Source organism: Alosa pseudoharengus, unplaced genomic scaffold, assembly GCF_046254945.1.
Source record: "Alosa pseudoharengus isolate Yale_2024_CS ecotype anadromous, Long Island Sound unplaced genomic scaffold, YU_APseudo_1.1 YU_APseudo_1.1_scf_13, whole genome shotgun sequence".
Taxonomy (NCBI): domain Eukaryota; kingdom Metazoa; phylum Chordata; class Actinopteri; order Clupeiformes; family Clupeidae; genus Alosa; species Alosa pseudoharengus.
Window position 1 is genome coordinate 10,311,457 of NW_027468598.1, and position 21,046 is coordinate 10,332,502.

At 40.3% G+C, this 21,046-nt stretch overlaps 2 protein-coding genes across 2 annotated transcripts in view; one reads left to right on the forward strand and one right to left on the reverse strand.

Annotated features, from left to right (window-relative positions):
* Positions 1-235: 235 nt before the first annotated feature.
* Positions 236-5,097, reverse strand: tirap (toll-interleukin 1 receptor (TIR) domain containing adaptor protein). Its single transcript, XM_076283121.1, has 5 exons — positions 4,957-5,097; positions 4,553-4,785; positions 3,011-3,080; positions 1,922-2,594; positions 236-1,062 (listed from the first exon to the last, which is right to left on the reverse strand). Exons 1-5 carry the CDS (start codon positions 5,095-5,097, stop codon positions 890-892), a joined length of 1,290 nt encoding a protein of 429 aa, XP_076139236.1. The 3' UTR covers positions 236-889.
* A 2,491-nt stretch (positions 5,098-7,588) lies between these two features.
* bcas3 (BCAS3 microtubule associated cell migration factor) overlaps positions 7,589-21,046 on the forward strand; it is a 110,722-nt gene continuing 97,264 nt past the window's right edge. The window contains exons 1-4 of the mRNA XM_076283122.1: positions 7,589-7,674; positions 8,491-8,581; positions 9,276-9,330; positions 11,659-11,734. Of these exons, the coding sequence (XP_076139237.1) occupies positions 8,511-8,581; positions 9,276-9,330; positions 11,659-11,734 (202 nt within the window). The 5' untranslated portion in view covers positions 7,589-7,674; positions 8,491-8,510. The remainder of the gene's footprint in view (positions 7,675-8,490; positions 8,582-9,275; positions 9,331-11,658; positions 11,735-21,046) is intronic.

Sequence of the window (21,046 nt, forward strand, 5' to 3'; positions counted from 1 at the left end):
GGAATAATTACACAAAAGTCTCTATTTTTGCATTTTCTTTGTTGGTTCAATGGATGTGTATAGAATTATACATATGCACAACTAATATTGGATAAAACAACATGAATATGCAATGTATAGGGATTCCTGTGCATATTTCAAGACCCAATATGCTACATACTTATTGCTAAGGGATATACACTGCAGCTTTGTGTCATAGTAGAGAAGCACCAAAGGCGGAGGAGGGGGAGGAGGGCATTTTTGATAAAATTTAATTGAGACGAAGTAAGATTAATCTGACAATGGTAAGCACTTTACAAATTGCACATGAAAACGATTGTCATATATGGATTCCCAAGAGTCCAAGCTTTCAAATTGTGTATAATATTACTATACATAGCAATATGGTGCATACAATTGATTTAGAATGTTGGGGGGAGGTGGGGGACACTGTAAATGTCCCGACTTCGGGACACCCTAAGTTTACTGGGATAACATATCAAGCATGACAAACAACATATTACATAATATTAATATGTCAAATAATATACATAGTGTTATATGGTGGTAACATGTCAGACAATATAAACATAGGCCTAGTGCGATTTCAAAATAAAATACATGACAGTTGTAATGTTGGTTTTGACTTTTGCAAAATAACTTATATATCAGTAGTATAAGTTAAAAAAATGTACATAATCTACTGTGAATAATTTTACACAATACAAATGGATTTGTGCAGAAAATATATGCATCATATTATAAGGTAAAATACTTGGTCTTGTCTGCATTTGATGACATGAAATGCCTATCAACTTCACTTTTCACAATTCAGTAAACAATGAAATCACTAGCCTGGCAAGCTGGAGCCACTGCTGCTAGCGTGTGTCTAGATTTCTAGGCTATGAAATCACATAGCGTTACATGCATTACGTGACTGTGGAGACTTTTGTTGCCCTGTGGTTGAATTATAAAGCACATTTGCATCCGTTTCCTTTAAGGAACTGAAATCTTTTTCAGTGTCAGAAATGGCAGCTGTAGAGGTTGTGCTACTGTTGACCTTCTCCACACCACCTTCCAGATCTGAAACAGAGAGCAAAAGTGTATCGAGGTGTATCAAAAGTTGTTCGAGGGGTCAGATGAAACTCGATGCACATTTAAAAAATCAGAAGAGCCCATGGCTGGCAAATTATCTGGCATAGCTATTTCCAATGTCTCTAAACTTCACCCAGCTGCTGATGGGGAGCAAACATAAGCAGGATCTGATGTCAAAAGTACTGGAGCTCATTAGTGAGGTCATCCATAAGCATAGAGGCTTAGGCCTACTGCACAATGTATAAACTAATGATACGTTAATGCCAGAGTAGGCCTGATATCTGCACTATATCCCCATCTTTATCTGTTACTACCTAAGGATTATTAGGCCTACTGCCAAACTAGATAGGCTAAAATTCCAGAGGGAAAATGAAAACAAAACAAACAAATTTTTTGTCATTTGTAGTTTGTAGGCGGGGGGGGGGGGGGGGGTCGATGGCAGAAGATGGGAGTGCATGGCACACAAAAATGAGAAAAAACAGTATTATTAGACCGAGATCATTAAAAAGAAAACATATACACATATCAACCCATGTGTTCATGGATTTGTACATATAATGGAATGGGAGGAACTGATTTTAATATACACATTTGGGTTCAAGAGTGCAGCACGCACATACAAGTAGTTGAGTACTGGGTGCTGGACAGGAAGGCACAAGCAAGTAGAAGAACGTTGAGTCCGCACACCAGAATCTGCTCCTTAGTGTTTTTTTATTTGTAGGCTATATCACCACATGTGACGTTTCGGGCCACAGCCCTTTATCAGATATCATTAGTCAACAGAAAGCATATTCATTTCCCATATATGCACCAATGATGTAAAAAGTGTCTAAAATATTGTACTCACAATGAAGTACTGCCTTGTAAACAAGTTCATATCCACGGTTTCCACTAGCTTTTTGGCTCAGGTCTATAATGTAATAGAAACGTAACTCCTTTGGACAACTTGAGTAAGGCAAATGAAGGACTGTGGGTATAATCCTGTTTGACATGGGTGCTTCTGACAACGCTTGGTGCATCTGGTAAATACACCACTCACTCTGCAGGAAATGTGATGTCATCAAGAATACCCAGCAGTGGCTGTTCTGCACAGCCCTGCAAAGCTCTGTGGGTATAGGGCTACCGAGAGGACAGTCTCGCATTGGCAGAAAACAGCGTAGGCCTCTGACCGTATCCTCGAGGTAGGAGACCAGACGTTCGGCCTCGCTGCCGTCATTGTCACTGTGACACACACACAAATCGTACTCCAGGCTCCAGCGAAAGGCACTGGTTAAGGCAGGTGGAAGACTCTGCTCTTGGGATGCGTGAGAGGGCGATGCCCCATCGGAGGGATCACTTGCATAAGAAACAGCAGAGCATGTGCAGACTCTGTGGCTTGCACACGAGCAGCTATTACTGTACGTGCTGGATAGGAAAGCCCCTGAAGAAGCAGTGGAGCTTAAGGAGTGATGATGGGGGGTGTTTTCTGAAACAGACACTGGTGACTCATTTCCTTTCCCAATGAGCCTACGCAAACCATTCTACAAATAGAGAGAAATATGAAGGGTAGTTATTTAGCTAAAATGTTCTAGAGGTGAAATTAAGCAGGCAACCAATCACTGATAACAGTCCAGATTGACTAATCATACATTTAGAATTAAAAATGCTTCATGCAAATTTTGTCCACCAACTATTAACTAATAAAGATGTACCTACCATATCAACTTTCACCTTTCTAGCCTAAATTCTTTCTTTGACTGTGGTCCTAATTCCATTATATGGGAGGAAAAATACAGATATTAACTTGTAGCAATTTAGAAAGACAAAGTATCTCAGTTAGACCAGCAATCTATTCAAGCAGCTGTTGCTCTCTTTATACTTTATCCAGCATGAACAGCGAATCTGATTAAACATCACTAAAGATATAAAAAGTTTCTGTTACTGTTATTTCACTTACATTGTATCCAGGTGCTCTGTATCCATGAATGCGATGGGTGAGCTGATTACTGCAAGTGTGACAACTAAGACTACGGTTTACACAAACAAGGAAGAACATGAAGCGCATGCATAAAAAAGGAAGGAAGCATTATTTAAATTTAAATACTGATGAGTCTGAGATAAATCATAGCCCTGAAAATCTCTGCAGTTATAGGGCTATCGAGAGGACATACATGTTAAAGCAGGTCAGCTGTGATGAATTAGAGGTAGGCTAATCATGTTCCTTTGTGACAATTTTATGATGTGGTATACTGATATAGCAATTCAGATGGAACCATTCAATTACTCTGCATATAATTTTACAGTTTGGTTTATAGCCTTTATTCTGCAGAGTAACAATTGGATCAGATGGGCTTGCTGAGTGATAACAAATGAATGCCAGAGTAATAAACTGTCTGAAGGCCATTTCAGACTCATAATGTAGGCCTAGCTGATTTCACCTCAATTAAAATAGTTACAGCTGTGATTGAGACCTAACATTTGATGTCCTCCATTTTTTGTTTTCATTCTCATTGGGCCCTATTTTGATGATCTAAAACACATGGCCTGAAGCGTATGGTTTAAGCGTAGTAAGGGTTTGTCCTGTCCACTTTTGCTAGTTTGACGGCCGAATAAGTTCTTGCATCCACAAGTATGGGTGTGTTTTGGGCGCAACATCAATTGAACAAACCCAACAAATGAACCCAATAATATTCGAATGACTGAATAAAAATCCCAAGGACATTTATCCAAGCACACCAGCACAGTTTTGCATTGTGTTGTTAGGGACTCATTGCTAAGGTCTAGCCATTTGTTAGACTTTTGTGTCTCAAAAAAGCTGTGTAGAATTGTGCATTTGACTAGACCAGGTTTTTCTTGGTCAGTGTCCATTTTTAATTCATTAAGTCCATTGGCTTCAACTGTATTTAATTCATGGATCCAAAAAGCCTCCCTTTTTAAAAGTTGTTTATTAAATTGTCCCGTCTTGGATGGGGTTGCACTCATGGTCCATGGTTTTTCTCTTTGTAATGTCTAGTGATGATATAATCCATATTGGTGTTTCTAATTGCTGCTTTATGTTCTGCAATTCTCAGTTTCAGTTCTGTTTTGTTTTGTGTCGTTCATTTCTTACAAAGAATTCCTAATATTACACCAGTGTGCGCTGGTGATGGTCTTTACTTTTGAAGACAAATAAAATTAATTTTTTTCATTTTGCGTTATCAGTAAAAACACAATGACACAAAAGTGGGTGAAATTGACTATTGGGCATGAGAAATGTAATTTCAGGAGGTCTTTACTGCAGCAGCCATAATTATTGCAGTAAGGACATGTTGCAGTAATGATACATGAACAGATGATGAAACCCATTGAAGTTAAGCATAAACATGTTCCACATTATCAATGACAATGCAATTTTGTATAGGCCTACCTGTATAGGCCTATATGTAGTACAGGGGTTGGTGGAACAGGGTTTGGAGTACAGGGGTTGTTGATATAGAGTTTATTTTTTCTAGGGGATCACTAGAGCACATCCTCAGCTGCTGCTCTAAGGCCTTGGGAGATGGGCGTTATCGTTGGTGCCATGACCAGGTCCTGAAGGCAGTAGCAGACACCATCTGCACTGGCATCAACATCAGCAAGCAGCATTATCCAACCAAGTCTGCCTTTGTCCGAGCAGGCGAGAAGCCTCAGCCCCCCAGAAAGACCCAAGGGGGCCTGCTCGCAACAGCAAGAGACTGGCACCTCCTGGTTGATCTAGGGAGACAGTTGAGATTCCCGGACACCATTGCAGTCACATCACTCCGACCAGACATGGTCTTGATGTCCGCGGCAAGCAAGCAGGTGGTGCTATACTGGAACTAACTGTCCCCTGGGAAGATCGGATGGAGGAAGCCCAGGAAAGGAAGAGGGCCAACGGCCAAGTACGCTGGTAGCTGAGTGTTGGAGGAATGGGTGGAAGGCCCACTGTGAGCCTGTTGAAGTGGGCTGCAGGGGCTTCGCAGGCCAGTCTTTACACCGGGTCCTGGCACTCTTAGGGATTTGCGGTCTGCACAGGCAAAGAGCCATCAAGAACATCCTGGAAGCTGCTGAAAAGGCTTCACGGTGGCTCTGGTTAAGGAGGGGGGACACGTGGCGTAGTGCGCTACCTGGACACAAGTCGGGGCCTGATCACCCCTGGCTGGGTCGCCCGGGTGAGGGTGTCTGATGTAAGACCCGAAACACCCTATGGGCCCTATAATGACAGTCAAAAGCGCATCGTCACTCGTCAAAATCTTATTCAAATTTAGTAGGATGTCCAGTCCACATTGGAAGGGTTTTCGTTATCAAACGTCGAGCGCATGGCGCAACAAGGTGTTCCTAGGTTTTTTAATCAGTCATGGGTGTGTTTGGGGCATATAACATCATTTAAACCAATGAGAATGACATCTGCCTTTCCCTTTACCGGCACAAAGCGCGATGTCAAATAAATGCATCGGTATTTTGACATTCAACGGCGCATTTGAAGGAGGCTGCTTGCGAGACCGTATGGAATAGTCATTCCACTAAACCATGCTTTACTAAAACCTTGCATAGCATTCACGCATTTCCACTCTATTATTTGAACTCATTGGCAAAGTGAAACTAACTTCACCATGGTGTCAGTCAACGACAAGACAGTTATATGCAGTTACTTTCACTATTGACTGACAATGGGTTACCATCGAAAACATAGGCTGGAAAAAGCAACACTTACCCTAATATTGCTCAAAAAACATTTATCCTGCAGAGGAGTTGCTTATATCTCGTGACAGTGCGTCACATTTTACGCCTTGCGCCAGGGTGCAAAATACCCCGGGAGCATCACTGACGATGTGTCCAGGTTGCACCACAAGGTGTATTCAATTACTTTTACATTTAGGTGAATCAAAAGTGACTGTAGTTGCAGACCTTTGACAAATAGCCTGTGGTCATCAGATATCAATTATGTCTACAGAACAACAGAGTACATAAGGGCCAATTGCTTGAACTCCGGCCTGAACTAAGCCTAGGCCTATACTGCAAATAATGACGATGAAGATGTTGATTACATTTTACATTACATTTAGCAGACACTTCTTGACCAAAGTGACTTACATATGTCAGCTATATTACAAGGGATCACATTATCCCCGGAGCAATTTGGGGTTAAGTGCCTTGCTCAAGGGCACAACAGTGGAAGCCGGGAATTGAACCGACAACTTTCAGGCTACTGCATGCTAGCCCAGCTCCTTAACCACTACACTACCACCGCCCTGTTGATAATGATGATGGTGATGATGATGATGATGATCATGGTGGTGGTTGAGGCAGTGGTAGTAATGGCATTGTAGGGAAACACTGTCGTCTAACAAAAGCTTATCAGAGTCAATAATGAGACTGTCTCAGAGACACCCATGAAATAACAAGAGTCTGATTTAGACTGAACTAGCCTACTCTTGGCTGTAGTTTTAGAAAATCGATATATGCTCATTTGTCTCTAGAAAAACCTGGGTACATATCATAACCTCTTTTAACTGACTTTATAGTGCGTGCCACATAACTTTTTGTACAGGCCATGGTTATTTCCAAATTGGACTATAGCAATTCATTGTTAGCTGGTCTGCCTGTTTGTGTAGTGAGACCACTGTAATTAATTCAGAATGCTGCAGCACGCCTGGTCTTTGGTCAGCCAAAGAGGACATGTAGCTCCTCTTTTACTCTGCATTGGCTTCCTATAGCAGCCAGAATTAAATTCAAATCCTTTACTCTGGCCTATAGGACACTTTCTGGATCTGCTCCCTGCAATTTTAATTCCATGATCAGATCAGGTCAGGACTTTTTTCCTCAGTGGTTCTTTGTTGGTGGAATGAATTGCCTAGTGTTCTGCGACAGTTGTGGATCTTTCAAGAGGGGTCTAAAGACTTTTGAAGTCTGTTCAGCTTGCACTTGATTAATTAATTCTTAGAGTTATGGTTTGTATATTTATGGTAATTGTTTATTGTTATTATTGTGTAGGCTTCAGACATTATTATTGCTATTTTGCTTAATGTTGGCTTACCATCTTTTAAAAACGACTTACTGTTAGTTTTTAGTATTGTAAGGTTCTTATTCTGTGAGTCGCTTTGGACAAAAGCGTCTGCCAAATTCTACATACACCAGTCGGCCTTTCCAATCACGGTTTCAATGCAGTGTTGAGAAAATGACGGAACGCTGCAACATGCTTGCTGACGTCACCAGATATGTCGATGTAAACAAACACAAAAACAGCGTGATGCCTATGTTTCAGTTCATGATGAAGACAAAGTATTGCTATCGAAAGAAATACATACTTGTTCACTGAATTTTTATACGGCTTAATTATGTACTTATAAAATAAAAGGTAAACATAAGTTGACATTGGGTGCTCATCAAATCATCCAGTATGAGCAAAGAGAAGTTTTACTTTGATTGGGTCAAAAACAGCCACACTCCCGCCCTCCTTGTAAGATGATTTGTCACATGAGGCTCTTTCTCTTCTCTGATTGGTAGCAGCTACCCTGGTTAGTTCCGCTGTTTTTCTGCTGTGCTGTGTTGTGTTGAGGCGTTCGATAAAGACCTCTGCTTTGAACATACAAGACTGCAAACACATCTTTGGTTCATATTAAGGTTTGTTTTATGAGATTATCTCGGCTATCTTGCTGCATACTAAGATATGATTTCAAACAATGTCATATCTAAAATATGTTATGAGTAGTATACAATGTCATGCCTTACAAAGGAGAACTGTTGCTAGCGGTAGCCAGCTAGCTAACGTTAGGTGGTTGGTTTGCTTGCAAAGTCTTCAGAGTTATTTGGAAGAGCTTGATAGCTCATTAGTCAGCTTGCTTACTTAAGTGATATGCTGGGGGACGCCTTGTAAATCGCTGGTGATGTCCTCTGTAATGCCATGTCAGGTGTGACAACAAGAACTTTACCTAGCTGTCAGTTTTCTGATCCTGAAATGTAACAGACCGTTAGCCTCCTAGCTAGTTAGTCATCCAGTCAACATAGCTTGCCAGCTTTGTAACATTAACGCAGTCTTACATGGATAAGAAGTTGCAACCCTAACGTTCCTCACTGCCTCAAAAATATAACATAAATGTACATCCTTTGCCTCACTAATGACATGAAACATGGACATTTATAGTGTACCGTTATTGTTTAACATACCGTTACGTTACATTACAAGAAGACTATAGCAAACTGATGTCTTTTAAGGTCTTGTAACCAAGTAACCTTAACGTTATCTTCAAGATTATATATGGATATGAACAAGCAACAATAACCAAATCAGCACCACTATATTGCTCAAATACTGTAGTTATAGTCTTAAGACATCAGCTTAGGCAGAGAGCTTAAATTAATTCTGCGTTGTGTGTTGTTTCTAACATGCCTCAATATAGAAAAGATTCATATGACATTTTGCCTTTTGTCCTGATACAGGTTAAAAACTTGTCAACGGGATGGCAAGTGACTCCCCTCGCAGACCAAGCCGCTGTGCTGGAGGGGTTGTGGTTCGAGCCCAGGCTGCCACGTAAGTCTGTTCTGAAGACACATGTATTCTCTTTGAGACATAGTCACCAGATATAACTCTTTAAACGGCTTTGTTATCCACACACACACACACACACACACACACACACACACACTGGAACTGCTGAAGGGGATTTTTTCTTTGGCAGTATCCACTGCCTATTCATCGGCTCTGTGTGAAAAGGGCTCTTATGGTGATTTGATGAACATGTATAGGCCTACATTTATAACAGAGGTTATAAATATATAGCTTGGTTTCCAGATTCACTATTTCCTTTCACTTTGTGAAGTGAGTCTGGCCTCTCACAATTGGGAAATGTTTCAAACTCTAGCAACGCTAGTGTTGTAGACTTTGCATTAACTTTGAAATCATTGGTCCAGCCTAAACAGTCACATTGATCAGGGATTTCCACTTCGCCTAACCTTTACAAACTGATAATAAACTGCATTGGCAGTCAGGAAACAATGTAATTAGGACTAGCATACATTAACACATTCTTCCGACTGCAATTTTCTGATGTTTGCAGGGGCATTTACCATGGTCACTTTTCGATACTAGCCACATCCCCTCTCATCGCTGATTGGTCCAGCACCCTTGATGTCTGTCTGTCTGTCTGTCTAAGTCAAAGACTAACATGCATTGATGACGCATGAGAATGATGTGTTACTGACTGTCATTGTGCATTGTCTTTCAGTGAGCAGTCATACATGGAGAGTGTGGTCACATTTCTACAGGATGTCGTCCCTCAGGTGAGTGTAATGTTCATCATGGCGAGTTTAACGATGTACGTGTAAGGTTTGAGCTTGAAGTAAAACAGTAGATAGATAGATAGATAGATAGATAGATAGATAGATACTTTATTGATCCCCAGGGGAAATTCAAGGTCTCAATACAGACAACACATACACATTCTTTAACAGCAGAAAAAGTAATTAAAGTATATAATATAAAAACACAACTAAGCAATAAGGACAGTAGAAGATAAAGAATATACTAAAATACAAATTATACTAACTAACACTTAATCTAAATCAATTCTAAAAACAGTATCCACATAGTGGTGATTAATCAATCAGAGGCGCTTGCAATGACTGAGGCAGGGACTGAGCCTGTGATTCTCTGTGCATAGTAAGGTAAGGTAAGGTGCTCTGTGTGAATGAGTGTCATGGTGATAGTGCAATGGTGATAGTGGTCATGGTGATAGTGCAAATGAGTAAGTCCAACAGTGCAACAATGCAGAAATAAAGTCTATATATCTATATATTTAACTATTTTAAGAAAAGGTATACACGAATCCGACGAGCGTTCTGTGGAGGCTGCCATCTTGTGGCGACGCCATTAATGAGCTGTTACTGGTATGTAAACAAACCTCCGTGATAACGCACCCTCAATGACAGCTACACCCAGGCAGTATAGCTTGTTGGGTTGATGATGTTAGACAGTGGCCTCCGGTCACAGATGAAGGTACAAGCGATCTTATGGTGTGGTTATTTATGAAAATAGCTTAGAGTAGAGAACGAGGAAATAAAGACATAATTGGGACTAGGTTGATATTATATCTACTTAACTACTGTAGCTAGCTAACGTTAGCAATAACTATGCTAGCTAGGCTCTCTAACGAGGAAACTATACAAATATCTGTCCATTTGGCATGTTTTCCTACTCGACATTATGAAAGAAGTAGTGAGACAGTCGTAAATCGCGGGCTGTTATCCCAGTGGACACAACCAATCCAATATGGTATGTAAACAAACCTCTGTGATAACGCACCCTCAATGACAGCTACAGCCAGGCAGTATGGCTTGTTGGGTTGATGATGTTAGACAGTGGCCTCCGGTCACAGATGAAGGTACAAGCGATCTTACAGATTATTTATGAAAATAGCTTAGAGTAGAGAATGAGGAAATAAAGACATAATTGGGACTAGGTTGATATTATCTACTTAAAGGACAAGTTCGGTATTTTACACTTAAAGCCCTGTTTTCAGATAGTTTATGATTAAATAGAACGTTTAAGATTGAAATTTGGACACATGCTGCTGTCCTGAGAATTTTCGGTTTCTGTGGTAGCGCCCCCCCCTCCTCCAGAACGCTGCATAGGTGCACTGGAACAATCCTTCCTAAAACGCATTAAACTTTCGTTTACAAAGATGTGAAACTCACCGAGTGGTCAGGGGTGTTCACTGATATGCTCACACAAAAATCGCTAGGAAGGATTGTTTAAGGCCATGTGACATGGTGTCACGGTGGTAAGTCCCTTCCCGTCTGCGTCACTTTGCTACTTTGCGACTACTAGTGCTGTTACCCACAGAATAATGACATTAGCCTACACAGCAGTAATGTATTATTTAGCGTAAGGCATCACTTTTTCACGGCATGATCTCTAATGTCAGTTCTAGATTACAGGCTGAAGTAGCCTGCTAGTAGCCAGCAACAGCTCAGTAATGGCGCCCGCTTACTTCCGGTAGTTTCGCCGGATTCGTGTATAAGTGTGGCCACAGTTCGGCTAATGTGCTAATATAGCACGCAAACAGACAGAAAGACAGTGGTAAGACAGACAGACAGACAGACAGTAAGAGCTGTCTGTTGTCCTCACAGATGTCAAAACACATAACAAATGACTATGAAATGCAATACAACAACAACTTGCATTTATATAGTGCTTTTTCAAGACACCCAAAGTGCTTCATATTGAATCTGTACAGTAAATTGAAAGTGTGCACTGCACTCTCACGTCAAGCCTCATGTTTCTTGTGACGATTAGTGAGTTGTTAGATGAGTTGGAAAGTTTAAGATGCAAGCTCCCTCTCATAGACTCATCCATTCTCTGTATTTGCAGCATATTCACAAGTCTCCCTGGCTTGAATATATAATATTGAATATATATGTTGAATATATATGTTGTTGAATTAACTGATTGGTGGAATAATAGTGCAAAGTGGGCTGTTGGGGATAGCTTTTCTTTTCAACAGGTGATCAGTAGGTGGATGTAATGTCAGAAATTAAAACCTATACATTTTTTAAGCAGTCCATGCTTTCCAGTGTTTGTCTGATCCTTTTCTTTTGTCATCTAACAAGGCATATACAGGTACTCCACCAACTGATGAAAAGGAGAAGATTGTTTGGGTGCGCTTTGAAAAGGCTGATCTCAATGGTAAGTATTTATGTTCATTCACCGTATTGCCATCTTTTTGGAATCTATGCAGATAATCACATGGCATAGCATACATTATTGCAACATAGTAGAAAAAAATTCATGAATTATAATCTAGTCAAGATGAAACTGTATGAAATGTTGGTATTGGTGTGTGCATCAGTAAAGAGCTCAGTATACTCAATGCAGTGGTCAGAGCCGGAGCGCCAGAGCCATTTATAGTGCCTATAAAAAATTGCCCCCCCCCCCCTTGGATATTTCCCCTTTTACTGCTTTTAAAAATGGAATCTTGATCAATTTAATTTGGCCTTTTTTACTATATATTACAAAAATCCCCTCTTTAATGTCAAAGTGTCAGATTTTCTACAAAGTAATGTTATTTAAGTAAAATATATAATACAAAATAAGCGATTGCATAAATATTCACCTCCCCTTAAAGCAACACCAAAGAGTTTTTTGTACCTTAAAATAATGTTTCCAAAATCGTTTCAGTGGTTCATCAACTCGTAACAGGGTGAACGGCACTTTCTGCATTCGCTTCGCGGCCCTCTATCGGCTATAACCGCACTATGTAAGTTTGCCAGATCGGGTAGCGGATCTGTAGTTCGATGGAATGAGACATGAGAAACTACAAATTTGACTTGCATCTGATGTCGCAATACATCGTAGGCTACTTTCATAAAATCATGCAACATATTCTACCTTGTCTGTGGACATTGTTATTTGCAAAGCCGCGCTGGATAAACAAATAGGCTAGTGCAGAGGAAAAGTTCTTTGGTGTTGTTTTAAAGTGACTGACTTAAATCAACAGCAGTCCAGCCAATTAGTGCTAGGAGTCTCACAATTAGTGAAATGGTGATCGCCTGAGTGCAGTGAATATTTGTAGTATAGTAATATAAATTCACATGTGCCTGGTACTTAGTGCTGGGCGGTATGACCAAAAATGTATATCACAGTATTTTTCAAAATTCTTACGGTTTCACGGTATATGACGGTATTTTTGACTAAGGATGGTCTATTTTACTGTCATGATGTAGAATAACTCCACACTAGTGGTAATGCAGTTTTGCATGGCCCCAGAAAATGATGCTGTTTACAAAGAGCCACTCATGATTCTAATGAAGAATCTAATCAGAATGCAAAGACAATTGCAGTCAAAATACAGAACTTTTACTGTGCAAATTTCACAAGTACATCTTGTATAAAACCAATACAAAAAGTAGTGCAACTTGCAATAATTATACTTTTTTGAAAATGATACAATTTAAAATAAAACCTCTCTGTTAATATGCTTACTCTGTCAAATAGGCCTATCAGAAATGTATTGTTATTGTGTGGTTTACATGACGTTAGTGGTAGGCTAACGTTAACTTCATGTGGATGTGGATGTCTTGTTAGCCTGCCATGAGCTTCGGTTTGGTTCGCTAGGCAAAACATTAACAAAAAAGTTCGTTTTGGTGCACTGATGACAGTCAGGATCATTTCTAACTAGCCAGTATTGCTCAGTGCATGTCTATAACATGCTTTACTTGCTACCTGGATAATTTCAGCGAATATTCTTAAGGTGAGATTAATGATAAGATCATTAAACTTCACTGTGTTCGGTGGGTTGCTAACTAACGACATCACCTACTACTAGCCAGCTAGTTACAGCTGTTGAACAATCTCAATAGAATTTTCGTGACGGTAGGCTAAATCCTTTTCAATGCAGTATCCCTTAACGTTTTTCCTTAACTAAAGCAAGAATTTAAGGTATTATTCTGTGCAACACCCTTAAATAAACCCCTTACCTAAGGAGAAATTAAGCCTTAAGGGTCATACTTCAGGGGAAAAACTTAAGGTGTTTTGTGTTTACCCTCACAGTGGCACCATGCGTGCGTGTGAAAAAAGTCCCGTCAAACACTGTCGCGCGGCGCAGCGTTCCAAATGTTGTGTAATCAAATACACCGGTATGGCGGTATATTAAAAATACATACCATAACGAAAATATACACCGGTATACGGTGTGAACCGGTATACCGCCCAGCACTACTGGTACTACTGGCTACAATTCCATCATGAAGACAAAAAAACACTCTAAACAACTCAGAGAACATCCCCTGGAGTTCAGTGAAATCCATCATTAAGGAATAGGGGTGTCATAATCTCGGTTTTAAGTCGAAAATTGATTGAAATGGCATCACAATCTTGAACTTCGAAATCAAAGGTAGAATATCACGTCCAGCATGCATGCCAAGAGGGAAAAAAACACATACAGGCCAGCAAGGCCGTAGTCATGATGTCAACATTGGGGGGGACCAAATCTGTGGTTGGGTCTGAGAGACCCCCGAACACAATTTCAATACATTCATACAATACAATTCAATGCAAAAAATATTATTAAAAATCCCAACAGTCAATTAGGGTATTCCAAACTTTTGACAGACATGGGCATGGCATGGATGGATGGATTATGAACCCCTGGGCACAGATGTCCCCCCCCTCCTCCAGATAGACGGGTCCTGAGGCATTCTCCCACGGAAGATTTTTAATTTTTTTAAAAATGACCCTTTAAATGATGACTTCTGGTGAGTTTTGTGAAAAGAGAAGGGTGGAGAAGGCCCAGTAAGCCAATTCAGTAATCCATCCCTGGACCTGTATTATGACTCCATTTGTCTTCAAAATGTATACTTTAAAAGGAATTACAAACTAGAGTATCTTTGTTAAACGCTATATTACACAGAATGTGGTTCTTTGACTTACTTTTTTTAACTAAGGCTTAGACTCATAGGTTTGGACCTATAGCCTAATAAGATTTTGACTTTTAATTTAGATTTTATTATGCTGGCGGCTAATCACACAATTTTAACGTAGTTTGAAAGGGACAGGATTCAGGAATAGGCTACTAAGACAGGCCCCTCTTCTGTCTGACTCACCTCATGTTACCCCCTGCATTATAGACTGGCTTCTGACAGAAATTATGTTTTGTGCCAACATATAGAAACACTAGGCCTGCTACAGCCTTTAATTGATGAATGGAGGTGCAAATTCCTTTCTTTGCCGATTCACATTAACTGTAGGCTATAACAGCCAGTGCATTGTAAAAGTTTTTTCCAACTTGTGTGCCGTCGCCACATTTAATTCCTACGTTTTGCCTGCATGGATGCGCGACTGAGTGCGCAAAATAATATGCAAGATGCAACAACCATTTCTAAGAGGCCTATAAACGGCAATTTCTGGCATTACTAGCATGTGAATGCATTATTTATGTTGAAAGACATGTGAAAGAAATGAATGACTCAGGCTTGCACAAATTCATCATTTAAAATAAAATGATTCACTTTCGCTATCATTGCGAGAATAGGCTACAATATGGAAAATGTTTCAAAGTTCGCTTTGAGTCTGATCGGCTCCAAAAATGTAGGATTTCCTTAGCCTGTGCTACACCTTTCCAACAAGTTTTGTGAAAATTGTACTGGTAGCTGCGATATTGTTGACAGCCCTACCTCACTGCAGTAAATGGTATAAATAGCTTTTGATAGCGCACGTCACTAACGAAAAACGGAAAACCATCAGGACAAACCACTCAGGGTGTAGGCTACTCTGGAACCATCACTAGGTCACTAATTTTTGCATTATTTACGTTTGATTACATTTCAGATGGTGGTGCGTGTTGGTTTCCTGTAGGCCTAGTATAACGTTTTTTTCTGTCTTTATTTTTCTATGTCCGTATATTGGGGGGGACATTTTGGTCATATTTGAATATTGGGGGGGACACGTCCCCCTCAATGTCTATGGTGACTACGGCCCTGCAGGCCAGGTGTGTTGAAGCTCGGCGCGTCAACATGATCTCCCCAAACTTTAAGCCACTTCAAAAACACATCAACCGAAATCAAACACACTCCTGCTTCTCTGAAATCACTAGTGTGGAAATATTTTCAGGTTCATTCATTCACGTCAGTTACACCAACTTTGGCTACTTAAAGGAACCATAAATCATAAAATGGCCCTGATATTTCACTAGACATTAAAGGAAAATTCCGTTTTTTAGCACTTTAAGGCCCTTTTCTGGTTTGTTTTGGATGAACTAGAGTGGTGGACACCAACATTTTGACGATTGGTCCTGTCTCGACTTTTCTGACTCGTTTTGAATCGCCTTTGACTGCTCAGGGTGGCTGCCAACAGGCATACTGTAGGCCAGGGGTCCCCAACCTTTTATGTGCCATGGACCGGTTTGATTCCCATTTTTTTTTCACGGACCGGGGGGGGGGGGGGGGTAGTGGGTTGGGGGTTCCATGTTCCATATGTGTTGTGCATGCATTACTTGAAAAGAACTAGCTCCAGTTAGCCTATGTATGAACAATGAAGGTAACGAACTCTTAAAAATGTGAAAAACGTGAACTTGAAGAAGTAAAAAAAAACAATAGGCCTATGAACTATGAAAATTGAACAACTTGAAGCTACATCAAGTGTGAACATGCTTAACAAAATATGGGAACAAAACATGGGAACTAAACGTGCATTACGAATATAATCAGTGGGAGCCCTGTGCTTGTTTCCCTGCAACATGGGGGTGATGGAAGACAGTGACACCCTCAGTGTGTTTCAAATGTCCAGTCGATTGCGCAATTTAATCTTAGTTGCAGTCATTGCAGAAAACCCGGCCTCGCATATAGATACGTGGTGGAAAATGGTAGCAACGTTTTCAGCGCTTTTACGGCTATCTCGGGATATTCTGCTATGGTTTTGATCCAAAAACCCGCCAGAGAGGTTTCCTCATACACACTCGACCACCGTCATTTGCAATTTCGATCAACTGCTCTTCCTCCTGCGCTGACAAGTTAGGACTATTCTGGATATTGACAAATGGGTTGCGGACCCACTCATTGGTTTGCCGTGGATCTTTGGAGGATGGGAAGTAACACTCAAACTCATTTGAAAGCGCAACAAGGTGATCGCGCACCAGCTGCGAGAGAAAGGGCCCCTCTCCCAAAACCCCCACTACTGTTTGGAACATATCAAATACACCCCGTTCCCATTCGTCCACACAAATCAAGCTTGGCTTTAAATACAGTGACTTTATCTGCCAGTTTAAAGACAGTCGTCATTCTCCCCTGGAGTGACAGGTTGAGGTCATTAAGCAACCCGAATATGCCACACAGGTAAGCGAGTTTTGACACCCAGTCCTCATCACTAAAATGTGCAGCTAACGGTGACTTTTTTTTCTGTAAGAAATCTCTGCAGCGGCTCTCGCAACTCAAACACTCTGGCCAGTGCTAAAGATGCTTGTTTTTTGTTGCTCATTCTAGCAGTTTAGCTAACTTCGTGTGACACTACCGTTCGCCAAGAACTGATCAAGTGAAGTGAGCTGACCTGAGGCTGCGCAGCGCTAAAGGCAATATGTAAAGTGCTGAAGGCGGGACAGACAGACGTAAGAAAATAGACCTTGCAAAATGCAAACATGCGTGCAATCAAACAACTGCATATAGGCCTATGCCATGTAAAAACGTGACATTATTGCGAATTAAATTTAGTTTAGTTTGCATGCATTTTTTTTAAACTCATGTCGTAGGCTACGGCCCGGTTAGGAATGTCCCACGGCCCGGTGGTTGGGGACCGCTGCTGTAGGCTACTCAAACGTTCGTTTTTAAAACTGTGCATCTCACCAAGTGGTTACTGGACACCGAAATGGTCAAAATTTCGGTGTCCACCACTCTAGTTTATCCAAAACAAACCAGAAAAGGGCTTTAAAGTGCTAAAAACCGGAATTTTCCTTTAAGAAGTCATGTTCATTTCAAATACTTCACTGACAACAGTAGTCCGGCCAGGATATTGTCATTTAAAAAGTGAAGTTGCAGCCCTCAACTGATGTTGATGTTGTGTTTTGTCATGTCATGTTGTGTTTTGGCCTGATTTGCCACCCTCCACCTATCTACTAATCACAAAGTCAGTAGTTTTTCGGCATCGGGTTTGGCAACCTCGAGTCAGGGGGGAGGGGGAGGGGAAACACCGCTCTACAGTAATTTGAAAGTGATTGCAGTACCAGTTTTGGCCACAATCTTACATATGGTTCCTTTAACTTTGCAAGTTAAGTTCTAGATAGAGTCCAAAATTACTTTAAGGCATAAACACACATTAACAGTGTAATATTATGTGAACAGTAACCTTGTGCCTCTTTGGAGTGTGCTAGGATAATCAAATTATCATTCCATGTTATTTAATTTCACTATGTTCACTATGTGAACACTATGTCTATGTTTATGTCTGTTTGTTTAGTAGCTCGTGGTAGGACCGGTTTCAAAATAAAAGACCCCCAAAACATAACTGGAAATAAGGCAAAAAAGTAAACAATATAAGAAATGCATTAATAGTAATATAATTTAAAAAAGATCAAAAATCAAATTGTATCGAGGATTTGGAGAATCGTGACATCCCTGGACATCAAGGAATGTAAGGAATATGGCAAAAGACTAAGGAATGTAAGGAATATGGCAAAAATCTGCCTAGAGCAGGCCGTCACCACAAACTGAGTGACTTCTTCTGTCTGATGAGACAACAGACCCTGTAAGGCTGTAAGGCTATATGGAAATCCTGGAGGACAATCTGATTCTGTCTGCAAGAGAACTACGACTTGGAAATAGATTTGTTGTCTAATAAATTTACTGTCTAATACTCCAACTGACTATTCAAACTTCACAACTCAACAGTTTACAAATCATCTCCAATTCTACCACAAACCCTCTGAGCCCCATTTTTAAATCTATTATTTTACTTTTCCATTTACGTTGTGTGAGTTAATTAGCCTATTAAGTTTATTTATAATGTGGGCTGTATGGAATGCTGAGATGTTGACCTACTATTGTTTGATGTTGATTTATGAATTAACTTTATGTTTGTAGAGTCACACCTGCTTGCTTGGTTTCTAGCTGGGTTTCTTGCTTGGTTCCTAGCTCGGTTTCTTGCTTGGTTTCTAGCTCTTGGTTTCTAGCTTATCCGTCCTGCTTCTCCAGATGCGCTGCACGCGCAAGTTAGAAAGAATAGAGGTGCACACAACCTGTCGAATTGGGACTGAAATGTGCAGCACGCCATTGGGATTGATGTCATTTTGACGGCACACTGGCGTGCGCAGTGAACACATGACTGACATCTTGGCTGTTATATTGTAGCACTAGGGATACTGTGATTTGGACTTGATTATAAAAGTTTGAGAATTTGAAAACGGCTAGCAGAAACAACAGAATCTGCATTGGAGGGGTGTATGTTAGAGTAGATAGAGTAGAGTAGATAAGCAAAGTAGCACAGAGTAGAGCAGTGTTTGCCAAACTGTTTACAGTGAAGGCTGCATAGTGCTGGAGGAAAAATTTATATTGAGTTTTTAATAATAATTAACAATCGGCTATTATTCTAGACTTTTACTTTTACAAGTCAGCCTAAACCTAAATGACTATTTGCATACTGTTTTGTACTTTCGTCCATAGATACCTATCAAGAATTGTTGCACATGCGTGCAGCTAACTAGAAAGTTACACCTCATACACGGCAGGACAACATAGCTGCATTCAGAAGTTGTCCTCTAATAACGGCCATGCTGTATAGCCCAAAGGCAGACGAAATAACTACGAAAGCACTTAAAAACTATGCCTGACCATGAACCTTTTTTTGTCATGTTGAATAGAAAAAAAAGAGAAAATTACAGTAGTTTGACGGTAGAATACAAAGAGCTGACGTTATGGTTTCACAAATATACATTACAAAAATACGTTACTGTTTTTTAGGAGCCATGGGCAGCTTTCTATATTTCTTCTAAAAGCTTGCTGTCATTATCATGACTTCTACACTGTCTGTGTAGATGCTGTTTGTTGTTTCTTGAAGAGACAGACTGATAGACTAAAAGCCACAGCTGGTGTATAGCCACATATGATTAAGATGGATCTGGTTCTCTATGACTCAATAGCTGTGATTAGGTTGAAGAAAATGGGTTAATTCAATAAAGCATTGAACAGTCGCTCATATAGGCTATTGTTGCAATTTTAGTGGTAGGAACAGAATCTGCACTAGGCTCTAGGTCTATATTCCATTATCATGTCATGCCATATATTCTCTAAATCTTTTGATTGGTAGTGTAGGTTAGGAAACTACTTAAGTTTGATTAAATTACCAATGCCAACTGTTTCGGCTTAGCCAAGCGCTAGTTTGCGCCTGAGTTCTGAGCCATTAATGCTTCTTTAATATAAAATAAATAATTGAGTGAGGATGATCCAGTGTTTGAAGACAAGTACTTTCTATTGTTTGCTGTCAGCTGTCAGCCACATACGGTTTTATGTTTGTTTGTTTGTGGCTCTGACTTCCTCCATTGACTTGCATTGTTTAAAAATGTTGTAAAGACAATGCATTGTTGTAAAGACAATGTTTAAAGGACTGTATGGACTTTTGTTTGAATCATGAATGGCATGATCAAGTGGTAGTAAAGGGAAACCCAAAGGTGTGTTTTCCGCCTCTAGAGGCTGACTGCAGTACTGTTTTCCTCCTTGCCCAGTTGTCAATTGAATCAGCATTTTGGCTTTATGTGTTTACATACCCCGGCCTACACAGGCACTGACAACCTTTGCAATAACAGTCGTTACTGAAAATAGTTTATTCTAAAGGTGTAACTGACAGCCTTAAGTCTGTTATAACAGATAAAAAGTCCAACTTTGCCTCTCTGTTGAGTGGTCTGAGAGTTTTGTGGTTAATTTAATAGTTTTTTTCCCCTTTCATTGCTTTTGTGTTTTTGAACAACGCAAAAGGAGTCTGTGGAGCCGTGTTATCTTCCTATACACACAGTCATTAATTATGAAATTTAGTACCATACTCTGTTTCAGATCATGATTAACAACAGTTAGTATGTCAATAAGGACTCTGTCACTTTAGGCACACAAGTCCTGAACAGAGATACTGCAGAGGCTACCTGTGAACCACTCAATGGTTTGTTTTACGTACGGACATGAGTGATGGCTAGTGCGTTCCACAGTGACACCAGTGTGCTTGAGCCAGATAGGAACTGTGATCTTACAACAGCTGGCCTGTTTAGTGATGCAATACGCTGGCCCTTTTAAAGTTGTTTACTCCTCAGCCTGTCCAGCTCCACTTCTGTTTGGGTGATTGTGTTTGACTTATCTGAGCTGCACCTTCCTGTATATGTGTGGGAATATTGCTCTGATACTGGTTTAAGACCTGCTGTGGTATGCTTAAATATCAGGGTTCACTCACTTTTCACTCACTTTGCTTCAACCTACACCTTTTTTTTCCGATGATTGTTTCCTTCTCTGTTTATGTGTTTTTTTTGTTCTTTGC

Coding starts and splice junctions, on each gene's coding strand:
- tirap (XM_076283121.1), bottom strand. CDS start 5,097: ATGGCTCTTTGCCTGTGCAGACCGCAAATCCCTAAGAGTGCCAGGACC. Junction 2,595..3,010: donor ACAGAGCACCTGGATACAAT/GTAAGTGAAATA, acceptor CTCTATTTGTAG/AATGGTTTGCGTAGGCTCAT. Junction 1,063..1,921: donor TTACAAGGCAGTACTTCATT/GTGAGTACAATA, acceptor TCTCTGTTTCAG/ATCTGGAAGGTGGTGTGGAG.